This window comes from Anomalospiza imberbis, chromosome 6, assembly GCF_031753505.1.
Source record: "Anomalospiza imberbis isolate Cuckoo-Finch-1a 21T00152 chromosome 6, ASM3175350v1, whole genome shotgun sequence".
NCBI classification, from domain to species: Eukaryota; Metazoa; Chordata; class Aves; order Passeriformes; family Viduidae; genus Anomalospiza; species Anomalospiza imberbis.
In genome coordinates, this window is record NC_089686.1 from 9,842,274 (window position 1) to 9,858,128 (window position 15,855).

Below are 15,855 nucleotides of genomic sequence, written 5' to 3' on the forward strand. Positions count from 1 at the left end.
TGGGGGGAAGGAGTCTTGCTCCCTTTTCCCTCATGACTCACTGTTGGAATTTACAAGTCTTATGTGTTTGTCTAAATTAAAAGCATAGTATTACCATACATTAATTAGTTGTACAGGATAGCTCAAAATACTTAACCTCTTAAATCAGTGTGCTAGCCTGGGATATAGGCAGTTCATTCCTGGGTTTGTATCAGACCCCACAAAAGGAAATTTTAAAATTTTTTTCTTAAATTGAAAAATCATATTATTAGGTGATCCACAATATCTTTGAAATCTTTCTGCATTTATGAACAGTTTTTCTGTCAGCCTTGAATCTGGTGTCTCATTTGTTCTTAAATTGTGATAAGATTTTTAAGTAAACAAATATTCTAAGATATGAATTTTAACACTTCAGGCTGGTACATTTTTCTGAGAGTTTGGAAATCTGCCATTATCATCTATTAAACTTGAAAGCATATAATGATCTTGAATGTGTTAGGCAATTTATCAGTGGAGTGTGCTCAATGTTTTGAGATTCTGGAAGCAATTTTTTTATGACAGACAATAATAGAATTATATTGTGCAATAATAGACACCATCCTTCAGAAGCAGATTTGTGTGTCAAAGCAACAATGGTACCTGGAGGACAAAGCATAAATTCTGTAATAACTCAAAGGACCAGCAAGAATATGAGCTGCTTAGAGGAGGAACAAAAAATGTTTTGAACTTCAAATTTCAGTCACTTTACCTGGGTTTTAGGTCGCCCTGTTATTTTTCTTAGATGGTGCCTGGAAGCAAGTACATGTGCAGTACTGGAGAGCAGGTTTATCACTGTGGTGCAGTAGGATGTCTGAGCAGCTGAATTCCTTTCTGGGCTGAGGTTTCACAATAGGGATGAGCTGGGTTAACCATTTCCTGCAGCTCTGGAAGAGGCTGCTTCCTCTTCCTTGCTGCCCACCATTGGCAGTGAACGGTCTGCGCTGCTTGCCTCAGTAAATCCAGCTCACTAAAAATGTAACAATAGCTGTATCCAAAGAACACTGAAGAGATTTATGTACGTGTGTGTATATGTGAGTGTGTACTTGCACGTGTGTGTATTGCATTGTCTCTTGTCCATGTTGGTACAGGAGGGAGCAGACTGCTTGGCTAAGATTGATAACAGAGAAGGGGATGGCAAGTGGACTCTCTCTCTTCAAGTATTTTTGTTTATTCAGTTTAGTTTATTGTGGAGCTCTACCCCAGGCAATGTATTTTGAACAGGTGAGGTGAAACTAAAATCTCTGCAGTGCAGTAATGTTGTTACTTCAGAGATAAGTTATGGTTTCACCAGTTTCCACATCTTTATTTTATACCCAGTAACACTTTACATTTTCTCTGAAATGGGAAAAAGTAAGGGATATTTTTTTTTTTTTGTGAAATACGTGGTCTTTGAGGAAATCTTGAGAAACAAATATAAAATTGGGACACAAAAAAACGGAAAACCAATAAAACTTAACTGGCAGTTGCTAGTCTATCATCATTTCCCACCCCTCACGTTGCAGTAGTGCATTCCTTCTGATTTCTGCCCATTATTTCCTTATTCTCTAGATTCATAGTGTATTCTAGCCTAGTTCTTTGCTAGTGGAAGTACAGTTAAGATTTTTTAGTTTCCAGTTCACTGCTTAGCTTAGCAGCAGAATTCTATTTATGTGTGAAGAGTGTAGCTATAAAATACTTTATTTAAGGAATTCCAACTCCAGCAGGAAGCGATCTCATCTAAACTTGCATATGTTACAGACACTGTATTTAACCCATGTATCCTTATGTCTGTTTGACAAAAGGATTTCGGTGTTCGCATGATTAAACTTTTGTTTATAAATTGAGAATGGGGGAAGAAACTGAGGCTTCAGTTTTGTGTAGGTGAAATGGATGTAACTGCAGGGGTTGCTGAAGTCCTGCATACCTGCTGGCCTCTCCCTTGTACTGGCTCTCTCTGGTATTTATCTATTTCTGTACTGAGCTGTTTGCAAACTCAGCAGGAAGTTGTTTGCCTTTACTTTTTTTTTTTTTTTAATTCCTTTGTTTCCTTTTTTTTTTCCCTGCCAGGATACTTCTCTGCCATCTGACCACACTAGAACTGACTCAGTGCAGGGTCAGATAAGCACTGGAAGCAGCCCAAGAAAGGGCAGAAGTGTGTAGATTGCAGGAAGGATATTATCAATTTTATCAGTTTAGGTTTGGACCTTGTAGCCGGAAACGACTCCATGGTGGTGAATGAATATAGATGGGGAGATGGATTCATACCAAAAGCATCCAGATCTATCTCCAAGAATGGCAAAGAGCATAACTTCCCTGTTCTCTGAAGTCAGAACAAGTAAACAGTGAGTTTCTGAGGTCTCTGCCAGGCTAATCTAGGAGAGTCTCTCCAGTCCCAAATCCCATGCTCATAAGCACAATGCATTGACTAGCATCTGAATTAATTCTTTGTTCTAATCTCTTGGGAGCCAGTTGGACACCAGGAGACCAGTAAGCCTTGTTCTTCTTGAATCCAGAATGTGTCTGTCCAGACCTACTAAGGTGAATAGCTGGGAATTGTTGAGAGTTTCTGTATTAGATGAAAAAAGTAGACAGAGCTGCATTAACATGTGGAGAAAAATCTTGCCTGCATTGCTCTCTGGTGTTTAAAGGGAAAGGAACAGAGTGCTTTGAGACTGGCAAGGTTACCACAGCCATTAAGTACAGGCTTACTTGCATTTTTTGTTTGTTTCTCTAAGAAGCTAGGTAAAGTCTTAGTTTATAGTAACAGGTGCAGTTTAAGTTTAGAAGACATACTTTGAATGCATTTTTGCATGAGAAAATCCTTTTCTAATCCTGTTTCCTAATGCAATTTGTCTAATTTATGTTTCAAGACAGTGCTGCAACTGTTGGTATTCTTACTGCTGCTCTGCAGATGATACTTTCAACATACTAATGGTACTTTCAAGATAATTCAACTTTTTTTTTGGTACCTCCTCCTCCTCCCCCCATGCTTACTACTTTATAGACAAACACGCTTCAGAAAGTGTATCTAAGTATTTTCTGAAATCTTAACCAGGGTGGTGGTCAAAATCTGTCCTGAACTAATTCTACCTAGGCAGAAGTGTTTTCAAATTGCTTAGATCCCAAACATTGTCATAATATGTCTTTAATAAATGTTACTGATATCTCTCTCACTTCCTTTGGAAAGATAAAGTGTAAGGAGAATATTTTCACATTGTTATGGTATAATTGATGTCTGTAAAATGGTTGGCAGGCTGTTAGTGTTTCATAGAAAGAATAATGTGATAGCCAGAGCATAAACCATGTGATGGTATGGACAGCATAGGAAACTAGTATCCCTAACAAGTTTAAACAGTTCAACCAGTGGTTATTTGAAACTGACAGCTTAACTAACTTGTTTGGGCATCTGAGAAAGCATCTGTGAAGCCTTTGCTTACAAATCCTACAAGATAATTTTTATACTACATGGGTATGTTAGATACCTAACTTATTCAAATATATATGTCAAAGTAGTCAAACCTAGTTCTTAGTGTTAAAGTTGCTATTCAGATCTATCCACAGAGAATTGGTTAGATTTTACTGCTGTGTATTTAAAATTCAAATTCTTGGAATTGAAATTTTGAATAATTTTTCAGGCTAGTGAACAGTTTAATTACTATTCAGGCACCAAACAGTTGGACTGTAGGTATGTTTTGGGAAGATGACTGAGTTCTTGAAACTGTGTCTTGTAAAAATAAGCTATGAAACTCTTCCCTGTGTGCAGCTTCATCTCGACATGCAGCTCTGAATGTCTCAGCATGCCTGATGCCTAATTTCCTAATGTACTGTTTTATTGTCCCAAGTCATTTAAGTTTCAGTCAATTTTAGCTGCAAGTCTGAATCACATACTTCTGATTGTGGAAAAAAGATCTGTAATGGTTGACCTCCTTTACACTTCCAAATCCTGTCAGGATCAATGCAATTATTTTGAAACCATATCACATGGATTTGAGTCTATTCTAGCCCATGCCACTTGGAAATCTTTTCAGTCCTTCTTCTGAACAGTTTTTTTGGTCTACTAATAGTACAGTGTAGCTGTCATTTTATTGTTACTTATTAACACTTCAGCAAGGGTGTGTTGGATATGGGAAGGTGCTATACATATCCAAGCTTTATACTCAAACAAATAAATTTCAAGTCTTGTTTGCAGTGCTCTCTTCCTGCCAAATTCCTGACTGCAGTACTTTTGTTTACCTTTTTCCCCCAGCTGCAGATGGTGGAGAGCAATAGTATTTGTTTTTGTCAAAGTGATAGGAGGTAAAGTTGTGAAGGAGGTAAAATCAGATTAAATTCTGACTTATAAACTGTTCTGCTTACCCCAGTATGATCTTGAGATCCAATTCAATACTTACATTGGAATAATTTAATTTATATATCAAGTATTTTAATTTTGCTCATTTTTAGCTAAACATAAAGTACTTTTTAATTGGATCCACTTTCATGTGTACCAACCTGTAGAATATTTTGACAGAGGAATTCTTGTGTTTATGGTTCAAAATTATAACCTGAAAAAGCACTTTAAGGGACGTAGAAGACACACTGAATCAGAGGATTTACCATAGAATGTTTCTAATATGGTATTTTTATGTTTCTGGGTGTTTTATAACATTCCACCTGACAAATCTGTGATTTGAGTCTTCAAGGCATTACTGGATTACCCCCATTTGCTGCTACTCCCTCCCCCCAGCCATCTGAAACTACCAAATACTGCTCAGTTTTCTCTCTCAGTTCTGAAGAACTGAGAAGCTTTGACACAAAATTATAATGAAGCTTGATCTGGAGTGTGCATGTAGTTGCCCTTATCTTTTCTGGGCAGGAAAAAGCTTTTGGTCAGCTTTCCCTTATTATCTCTCCAATGATTTAGAAATTTTTCAGGCACTGAGGTTTCAAGAGCCTCTTTCTTCCAGTGCCCAGGGATGAGTGTTCTGATGTGTCTGAATTTGTCTTCCTCCCCCTGCCCACACCTGAAGTGGGGACCAAAGTCTTTCTGTTCTTCTTGTTAAGTAGTGCAGTTTTCCTGTGAGACAAGATGTGTTCAAATATATGAAAGAAAGCAAAAATATGAATGTTTTCATGTAGATCTGTATGTTTTTATACATCAGTATCTGTAGTCACAGTGGAATAAACAGTCTGGTTTCCTGTGGGCTTAGGGCTGCCACCATGTTTCTAACATCTTTTGGAGAGCAGATTCCATTCCAAAATCCCTTCCATTCATTCCAGCCTCATATAGGAAGAAGGAAAAACCCCAAAACTCATTCTCTGTGTAGGTTATTGAGTGTACAGTTGTTAGTGTAATGGAACATCATGTTTTTACATCGTGCAGTAGGCTTAAGAAATGCATAAACTTGGTTGTCAGTTGACTGAAGTGGAAGTGATATGTAAATCTAGGTACCTGTCTCATTAAGTGTTATTAATTTATAATGATCTGTGAAAATATTAATTTTGTTGTTATTGTTTATAGGGTTTTGTTTTTATGTTTGTTTGTTTTACTTTTCACAGTATGATCCATTTGATTGATCCTACTGTAGAAACAGAAAGAGAATACATAGAAAAAACCTCAAGATGTTTGGGTTTTTTAAGTCTTGGATGGAAAATATAAGAAGTCAGTTTTCATCTGGATGTAATATAAAGGTGTCTGTTTAGATTAATTTTCCACAAATGTGGAAAATCTTAGCTTAGAGAGCCTCTGTGCAATCATGCATATTTGTAGTTAAGCATGTTTAAATAAATTGTACCTTTGCACATTTGGCATTTACAGCATGGCTTATATAGCAGGAGGGGAGAAGTGACAATAGTGAAAGAGTAAAATAGGCTGACAAAGTGACAGAAAAGTTATTAAAACAAATAAGCCTTAATTTAAAGTTATTGCTACCCTGCATACAGTATGGTGTTATATTCCTTCTGAACTCTTGCTTTCTTCTTACTTGTTCATTACTTCACTAAGTGTTCCTAGCTGCTCACACCTATCAGTTTTCATGTATAGCTTTATATTCAGTAGTTTCCATTTTGTGTAGGCGTTTGATGCAAAGTTGTATACATTTTAGAGAATTAGACTTTTGAATTTTCTTTATATCCTTTTTTCCTGTGTCATTCAATGTAGTTTTCAGAGATCACAAGTGTGTTAATATTGAAGTGCTTTAGTGGGATCACAGGCTGCAATTACTTTTCTGCTGAGTGATTTACATAGTCTGCAGGTGTAGAGATTTGCTACATATGAGCTTTGTCATACAGGGCAAGACTTCTTGGATCTTACATGGAATTTTTTTGCATTTAATGTAGGAAAACAGCTTATGTCAGTGAAATAGTGCATGTATCTTACCTCCTTCTTTTAGAACATTCAAAACTTCTTGAAATTTTAGTAAGGAAAATCCCCTTCTTTCTTTAATTTAGGATTTTGAGGCTGATACGTTAAGCAACCAGAGACTAGTATACTTATCTCTCTACATATACCCTAGATGTGTATTTACCTGTCTGACAGTAACAGTTCTAAAGCAGCCAAATGCCTGCACTGGATCAGGTACTCAGTGTGGAGACGATACTTTCATAGAGCATAAGGAGCTACCCTGTGTTTGTATTGGTTTTATTTTTTATCTGATTTAACAAATTACACACAGATGTTTCCAGTTATTTCAGGAGGGAACTACAGGATGAAAAGGAAATCCAGTGACACATGTTTATTTTAGTTCCTATTCTTCTTTTGAAAGAGCCCAGTTATCCAATAGATACGACAGGCTTTAGTGTTTTCCTCCCATGGTCTGTATGTCTGTCTTGCCTTCCTAAGTAAGGCTTTTATAAGTTTGGGGGTCAGTTTAGAAGAATTCAGACCATAACCATGGTTGAAAGAGTGGCACAGTATGTATTAAAACAGGCCCAGCTTTTCCTCTCAAATATTTATTCATGTGATAGTTTGTTTTTCTGGCAGATCAAGACACAATCTGGTTTTGGAGAACAACCAGTTTAGATTTTTTCCATCCTTCCTAAAGCAAAACAACCCTTCCCTTTTAAGAAATAACCTTGAGTTTCTCATTTATTTAAAATGTTCTTAGTTGCTAACAGGTTAATATTTTTTTAAACATCTGACACATCTTTTAAACATCTGACACTATTCTTCCAATGATATTCTCAATAAATCTCTCAACATGGTACATGTTTGCTGAGCAGGAAGGAAGAATACTGCATGGGATCAGAATGTTTTTGTTAGTGACAAAATGCGTTACGGGAGGACAGTCCTGATTCTGAATGTCAAAGCGCATCAAATAAAGTATCTCATTAGCTTTATCTGCTCTGCTGCTGTGGGTAGGGAACGGTAAAGAAAAAATGCTATGGCTTACAAGCAAAGTTGAGAGCTCCATTCTTTTCTGAACTTCCACTTAATGTACAATGTGCTACACAAAATGTGTCTCGTAGCTCCGAGAGAGATGGGCTGTCTGGTTCTGCTGATATTTCATGGTGTGGGTCGGTTTGTTTGCATTAGCTTTGTTTTTACCCTTGCGTCCCTTCTCTCTCCATTTGCTCTAGGAAAGGAGTGGATCAGGCTGCAGAATTATGCTTTGCTCCTGCATTTGTGGAGTAAGGGCTAAATGCCCTGTTGGTGCTGTTGCACTGCCTGTTCCCCACGCCCGATCCTATACAGTGCTGACAGGAAGATGATAAACATTTGCTGTCCCTTGACATGATGAGACAGAAATATAGTTTACAGTTTATATTCTCTGCTGCTTGAATTATGTCCAGCAAGAAGACAGACTTTGCCAAGAATGGAGTAGTGCCTGAACTATAGTATTTTTAGGCATAAATATATGGTGGTATTGTTTTTAAGCTGGTTGTTCCGTTTAAAAATTCTTTTGATTTAAGAAAACGTGTCATGGAAATGTCTTTCGACAATTGTTAGGATCATTTGCTCTTAGGTCTTCTGTTCCTATCATTGCCCCTTCAACAGGAAAATCACTTCTGTGTCTTTTGAGACAGAGTCTTACATATAAATTTATTTAAGAGAAATACTTACTGTTTGTTATTATTATAATAGCAACAAAGACTACTATTGCACAATGAGAGGACAGCAGAACTCCCGAACTGCAACCTTGCCTAATTAGGTGAAACTTGATCTAGCCTATCTTGTTCCTGTCACAACTGTGGCCTGTCTTGTTTCTTTAGAACATCTTATCACTGCTCGTCATTACTGCCTGAATTCATGTGCCAATAGACCAAAAATACTCCATTTAAGTAGTTTTTCACTGTAGTTGTTGCACAGAAACTGTTATTAGGTTTTAGCTTTACACGTTTTTATAGTCACTGCAATTTAAAACTGTCCACATGAAGAATATTTTAAGGATGGTTCTTCAGAATATCGTAAAATCATCAAAAGGGAAATCTTGGCTACCGAAAAAGACTGGACTTAAATCTAAACAGTGGACCAAGGACAGAATTATAAAAAAGAAGGTGGGGCAACATTGGTTTTTGTTTATTTGCTGTAATCTTAAGCAGTTTTGGATTTCTTTTTGTAAAACCAAACAGTGACTATGACTATTTATAATGGATTAGAGTGTGCGTATGTGTGTGATTTTTTAATTGAACATCAGGAATTTTTACCTTATATGAGTTTCTTCTGTGTATAAAATGCCTGAAATTTTTAGTTTTACCCTGGATAGCTTGATTTATTATTATTAGTTTTTGATTCAGCCAAAGTGGACTTCCAAGTATAAAACAATAGCTTTAATTTTTAAATCTACCACCTTTAAAACTAAAACAGTGTTTTGGAAAGAGTTATTCCACTCTGATGGAAGGAAAATTCTGCTGGCTTGCCTGTTGAATCCCCAAGGATGTATTCACTTTTCATTTACTATTTTTTTACCAAGCCAGATAACATCTTTACATCTAAGATTGAATGGCTGGTATTCCCTGAAAGCAGTGCACTAAACAATCAGTATTTTGTTAATACTTCCTGCTTAGTGGAAGAAAGCCATGGTAGTACTTTCTGCATGCATACTACTGAAAATAAAGGAGAAAGAATAGTGCTGGTTCCATTTACAACACTACATATGGTTGTGTGTCTATGGATTTTGTAGAAATTGTTCTTGTTTGTAAAATTATAAAATTAGCATTGGTGCTGCAAATCACCTTTATTATTTGACAAAAAGCATGATCTTTAGTAAAAATACCATGTTGATTGGTTTTGGTTTGGTTTGTGGTTTAGGTTTTTTTGTTTGATGGGGTGTCTTTTTCCTATTTTGTTGAACTGTTTGTAAAAGAAAAGATATAAATGCTTCTCTTTGTATCCTATGCTTTTTCAATGGGATGATTTTTCAATGCAGTAGGTAGGTCAGGCTTTTCTGGAATTCAGTATATTTTGGATGACTTTGCTGTAGCTGTTGACAAGGTCGAACACAAGACTGTAGAAACATCAGCATCTCCCTGTCCTTAACCTTGGCCAAAATATTTTTAATAATTTGAGAACATTTGGTTCTATGCTACAAATTCAATGGGACACTTCTGTTACATGCAGATTTTGAAGACTGTTTTCTTTCAGGAAAATTGACTGAAACCCTCACACTGAGCTTTGCTCTTCACCTTTGCCTAGTGTTGTCAGACTGAGCTTTCTTTCCAAGTAAATTGCAGTGTTGCCAATTCCAATATGCAAAAAAGCTTGAATGGGACTTTGCTCCATATCCCCACCTAGTAAAAGTAAAATACTACATTTTTTGTCTTTCTTATCTGTCCTCTGGTTCTCGAGTCTTGGTGGAGGGTGTCCTTTTGTGTGGAGTTTGGGGTTCAGGGGGTTTTGTGTGTGTGTGTGGTTTTTTCTGGTTTGGGTTTGCAAGTGGGGGTTTTTTTGTTTGCGTTTGTGTGAGGTTCTTTGTTTTGGGTGGGGGTGTTTTTTTTTTTTTTAAACCTTTCATTTTAGTGAACACAACTTTTTTTTTTTTCCCCTGACTTTCCAGCTGAGATTATTATGTAATAAAAGGATCTCTGAAGCTGAGTCATCTTGAATTCATTTAGTTTTGGTTTTAATTTATTGCCCGTGTATACTGCAAATTTTGCAGCACTGCAGTTATGTTGTTCTTCAGGCACGTCTTCCATTAATGATTTGGAGAATAAAATATTTAAGAGTATTTTTAACATGTTATTCATACCTCATCAGTTAATGAAATGGAATGGGCAGCTTATACTTTAGGACTGTTCTAGCAAGCTTGTGATGCATTTGAGGTGTGGCATACTGGTTACCCTGTCAGATATGAAAGATTTAGATCTCTGAACATAGAACTAAGTGCTGTGTGGGATGTTGTACAATGAGATGCAATTGTAGTGCCACAGTGGTTCCTCCATCCTTTTTCCGAGGTGCTGTGAGGCCACACCTGACCTTGTACTGGGGGTCCCCACATAACTCTGTGTTTTGTTTGGAGGACCCTGACCTGAAGATACGAAGAATAGTGAACTATGAGCATCGTGTTCATATTTTATTAAAAAGAGCTGGTGGGGTTTATGGACAATTGGAAAGATCACTGCACCAGTGCAGCCTTGTTTTGATCTGGAGTCTTGCTGTCCTCCAACCTTTTGACCTTTCCTGTATATTAGTAATATTTTGTGTATTTGCAAATGCAGCAACTGCTGCAGTTTTTTGAGAGAGTAGTAGGAATCCATTGTTTAAGAAATTCTCATATGTATAGGCCTTATCAACTTCCAAAATCCTTTGTTATATGTGGGCTATTTGCTAGTTTCTTAAATAGATTAGAATTTTTTTTTTTTACTTTTTAATTAATCAGCATAAAATTTTGATAGCTGATCTTATTGTTTTGTTTCAAGCTGCTTTAGATAAATCTCATTGAAATTAGGCAGGTAGTACTAGATAAGGTTTGTCATTCGAAGATTCACAGAAAAAAAACATTCCAGCATATAAGAAAGGGTATCCTTAATGAAGACAGCAAGTATTAAAAAAACCTCTGGAACTTCTTCAGAGCTGCTTGATTTGGAGATCAGTCTTCTGCTCTTGGTTGATAAGACCCATTTGCAATAATCCCATAAGAAATCATATAATGTGAATTTTCAAGGTGAGAACTTATGTATTGAATAGTTGTGAACATTGTAAGCATCAACTGATTAGAGCAGAAAATCTTTCAAGAAGAGTCTCCAGCTTCCACCTTTTAATAATAATTGTGTTTATCCTGAAAAGATAGTGTAGAGCCCACTGTCTTTTAAACAGTGAAAGAAAGCAAAATTTCAGAGCCTTGTTTTGGGGATAATAAAAGTCAATTTTTAATCTATGTTGCCTGATGGAGAAATGTTATCAGCCAGAACTTGTTAGTGGTCCTAGAATTATCCCTGTGTTCAAAGTCTCTTACGTGGTAACCGGTGTCTTGACAGTCCTTTGGTAGAATTATTTGCGTCAAGGAGCAACAACAAGATCTCTTGCTGTTCCTCCAGATGTAGCAATTTAGGAATCAAGCCAAAAGATAATATGATGCAGGGATGTTGAACTCACTCTGTAGCAAGTGCCAAATTATATTTTCCACTAGAAAACATCACAAGAGGCATGTTTTATAGATTTCTTTAACTTCAGGCTGTGTTGCTTTAACTGATGATGATAAATATTGCACTTGGACAGATATTCTTCTAAAATAGCAGTTTTATGAGTAATGCAATCTTTGTTTTTTAATTTTTGTCCCTTTTAAGCTATTCTCGCTTTTCCTGCTGTAGCCACGAGTTTACTGTCCACCTTTTAAATTTTATGTAAATCTCTGCTCCTGCTTGTTTAAGCAGTTTTAGCAGAACTGTCTGAATCTAAAACAAGGCATTTCAATGTTTTAACAAATAACAAACAGCTTCCCTAAAGATTATGTCTGGAGATCTGACAGTGGTTCACTCCCATGGTTTGACTCTGACTTCTTATATAGCAAAATGTAGTCTAAAATCTGATACAGGATTATAATGCCTAAATGATGTCACTCTTCTGTCTTAGGCAGATACTAGAAACTTAACATTTGTTAGGTCAGTTGTTTTTTTAGCCCTGTTGATATCTTCCTTCTCACAGACTGTTGTCTGTGGGTTGTTTTTGTTGTTTATACAAGTGAACTCTTAGTTGCTATTGTTTTCAGTAGGTATTGTTTTCCTAGAGCTCTGGAAGTCTTTCAGTGAACTGCTGTGTACCTTTCATTTAAGTTTGTGGATCTGTCTTGCTGATGATAGTTGCTGTCTCCTTCCTTTAACAGAAATGCTGGCTTATTTCCCTGCCACTGCAGGAGTAAGGGGCTTCAGATTCCAGATCTACAAGGATGCTGTAGCTCTTTTTCTGTCAGAGAAAAGAAAGTGTCCTAAGTATCCCCTCAGCAAATAACTACCGGATAGGTATAGGTTTTGAACACCTACTGTTGCATATGACAGCTTGTGAAGGGGGCAAAGGCAACAGTCCTGGAAGTCCTGAGAGGAAATCTCTGTGATTCTGTCAGTTCTTTAAGCCTTCACAACATGCAGGCTCTAAACAAGATTTCCCTACATTTTTATAAGATTTTCTTTTAAATCTATACGTCTACATTTCTAAAAGAGGAGTTAAACTCCTCTATAAGAGGAGTTAAATACTTAATTTAAATTATTCCTGTGCTTCAGCAAAAGAACGAATTTGATGCACAGCTATTGTCTGACGAGTTCCTGGTTGTGCTTTCTGTGGGCAGGTTGTCTAGTGCAGAGCATGGTGAAGGTGGATCTCAACATGGATCCATTTTTTTTTTTCAGTGATTGCAAAATAGCAGGTTAATGTAAATAGCGTATGAGCTGATGCAAAAAAAAAAGGTTTTTGTGATATAAGTATATTGTACATTTAGGCAACATGAACTTTTCAGATTTGATCAAAATCAAAAGTGTTGACCATAAATAAAATGACTTTGTTCATATTTTTGAGAAACTTCATGAATGCTTGAGTTTACCAGTAGTAAAATTTAAGGTTTTAATGTTTGTTAGTAGCCCGTAGCTGAATACTTTCCATTTTTTATGTCTGAGATTCACTCCCAGTTTTGTGGATTCTTTTGTAGGCCATATGGAGGCAGTTGGCTTCAGATTTGAAAGTATATTAAGAAACAATTGGTTTCACAAGTCTACATTTTGGCAGAAAATTTTGCTCATTTTTTTATTCTGTGCAAGCTGAAGTCTGTTGGTTGCACTGCCTTTGTAAATTTTACTAATACAGTCAAAAGCATCACTGGGCTTTAAATTTTGTCCTGAAGTCTTAAGTTTACACAGCATGAATGTGAGTAGGATGTGAGGAAAGCTGTTTAGAAATATGGAAATTGATTGCAGTAATTTCTCACTCCAAATATGGAGAACGGATACAAGAAAAGGTTAGAGGAAAGAAATCTTCTGATGAAAACCACTGTAACTGATAATAAATTTGCTGTATGTCCTGATGCTTTAGTTTGAATTAAGGCTCATAAGCATACTGCAAGAAATTCTTCAACAGATTTATTTTTAAAAATAACAGCTTCATTCTGAAGATAAATAATTATTGGAAAAAGCATGCTGGTGAATAACTTGTTGATTAGATGGATTTGAATTGTTTCTTATTAATACAGAGAAGTTAAATTGTTTGATCTTACTACTATTTTTCTGGGGTTTCCACATAATAACATCAGAGATTTATTTGGGATTTGTTTCTTCTGAAATCCCAGTAGTATAAAGAAATACTCATGACTTGAGTCAAGAAAGGATCTTTAGGTGGCTTTAATTCAAACAGCTCTGTGGTTATAATTTCATAGTCTGTGGGATTTTTTAATGTAATTGCTTAAAGTTTTACCTAATTAAGTCTGTAATCATAAAAAGGGCTGTGTTCCTACTGCAACAAAAATTAAAACTCTGCTTTAATGCTTGAAATGTACAACTACAATTTCTGCAAGTGTAGCTGATGGAAGTTTTATATAATAGCATGAATCCCAAGCAAGCAAACTTGCATAAGATAATTGGTAACTTGTAACTTTTTTCCTGACCATTCTACATGCAAAGTTGTGCATATTAATATTTTATCTCATCACCAAAGGGATGATTTTTGTAAGTATACGCACTTTGCTTGCCTCTCAGTCTGTAATTTTTCTAGTAGCTGAAATCCTTAGTCTTACTCAAATTCTTATTTGATTGATGGGACTATGACATTTCAGTAAGATATGGATTTGGAATTTCCACTTAAAACTATTGTAGCAGCAAACTCCTGGGACTCCCGAGTTAGCAAAATGAAGGACAAAAGTTGTTAAAATTCTTGGGACATGCTGAGGTCTCTACTATTTTAGAGAGATTCACTTTGAACAAGTCTTGTCTTCACTGATTGTTCTGCTCTTGGAGTTGCAGGCACTGCTAAAAGCCCTGAAAAGGCAAAGCACTGCCTAGATCATGAATGAATGTTTAGGAACTCTTTGTTAGGGGAAAATGCATGGTGAGAAGATAATGCCTTCTAGTTCCTGTGAAACAGAAGGATTGAAGTTGGCATTTCTATCAGAAATTGTTTTGTACTTTAAGTTCATTGTGTGTCAGCCTTGTATTTGAAATGTCTGTTCAGTGATCTGCTAGAAGAGAAGGCTTTTTTGGTTGGTTTTTTCTTGTTCACACAGTTCTAGGCTGGTTTAAAGATGAAAAAAAAGGCAACGGGAGAGTCTAATATGACTAAACAGTAGTATGTGACTTTAGCCATATTAAATATCTGGTGTGTTTATAAATTGCAGTCATATGTTTGATAATTCTTAAATTGACAAAAAGTTTTTTAAAAAATTATCTATTATCTGCTCTACATTTAATATCATGTAGACTTTCTAAATTTGAGTCATAAGAGTAACAGCACAAAGAGAAAAATTAATGGTTTTCATTTTCTTGGGATTTAGGGATGTTTTTCCTTAACCTTTGGTTTTTGCTGGAGTGATCTTGCTCCTAAACTTTCCTATAGATGTCTTTCTTTTTTAAATTATGGACATAAAATTACATGTAGGAAAAGTAATGATCTTCAGATCAGTTTTTGCCAGGAACTCTGATTTTGTTTAGAAACATGGGTTTAAGTTAAAAAATGGTTATATAGAAAATAAAAGGCCAACTGAATAGTTCACCTTCTTCAGCCACAGGACTCACTTCCTTTTTTTGTAGTAGAATATGCCAATATTGCTATAAGAAAATAGTCTTAAACTTGTTTTCAATTCTAATGTTTCAGCATGTCCTGAAATAGTATTGTCTGATTCCTTTCTAAAAGCTTAAATACCTCAATTTGGTGCAAGTAGGACATCAGGAAATGCCGACTTACTGGACAGCTGCGGGACTTAGTAAATTAGCTTAGCCATCAGGCGATGGAGGTATGGTGTACAGTTTATTTCTTCTCAATCTGCCGTGTTTTGGGTCTTGGTAGCATGAGGTAATAGCTGAGAGAGAGGTAGTTCTTGTCTCCACAGTGAGGTGTCTGCTGTGGTAGACAAGTTGAATATATTTCTGGCACAGCTCTTGGAATCTTGGTTAGGGATAAGAAGGCAATTAACTGGATGGTTACAGAAGTCTAAGGAGACAAAACAATATCTGTCACCTCATTGGCAGCACTCTTCAGCATATTAATAACTTAGACTTTAGTCTGATGTGTTTTTCTAGCCAGAACTGCAAAGGAGGATCTCCAAGGAAAATAATGAGGTTGCTTTGCAGGTGCATGTAAGGCATGGTGGACAACACTGAAGAAACCATAAAACCACCTGTTAATATTAAACATGTGGCGAGTAGAAACAGATGTAAAGGGCCATTTTGACATAAATGTCTTGATAGAGAGTGAAAAGTGATAAGAAAGAAGATTGAAAGTGAAAACAAATAAATTGTGCTTATCAG

At 36.2% G+C, this 15,855-nt stretch overlaps 1 protein-coding gene across 5 annotated transcripts in view; it reads left to right on the forward strand.

Moving 5' to 3' along the window:
* PPP1R13B (protein phosphatase 1 regulatory subunit 13B) overlaps positions 1–15,855 on the forward strand; it is a 69,214-nt gene that overhangs the window by 5,603 nt on the left and 47,756 nt on the right. The window contains exon 1 of one of the 5 annotated variants that reach the window (XM_068192300.1): positions 8,255–8,472. The exons of the other annotated variants lie outside the window; for them this stretch is intronic. Coding sequence (XP_068048401.1) covers positions 8,347–8,472 — 126 coding nt within the window. The 5' untranslated portion in view covers positions 8,255–8,346. Of the gene's footprint in view, positions 1–8,254; positions 8,473–15,855 lie in introns of those variants that run through there. 5 annotated transcript variants of the gene reach the window in all.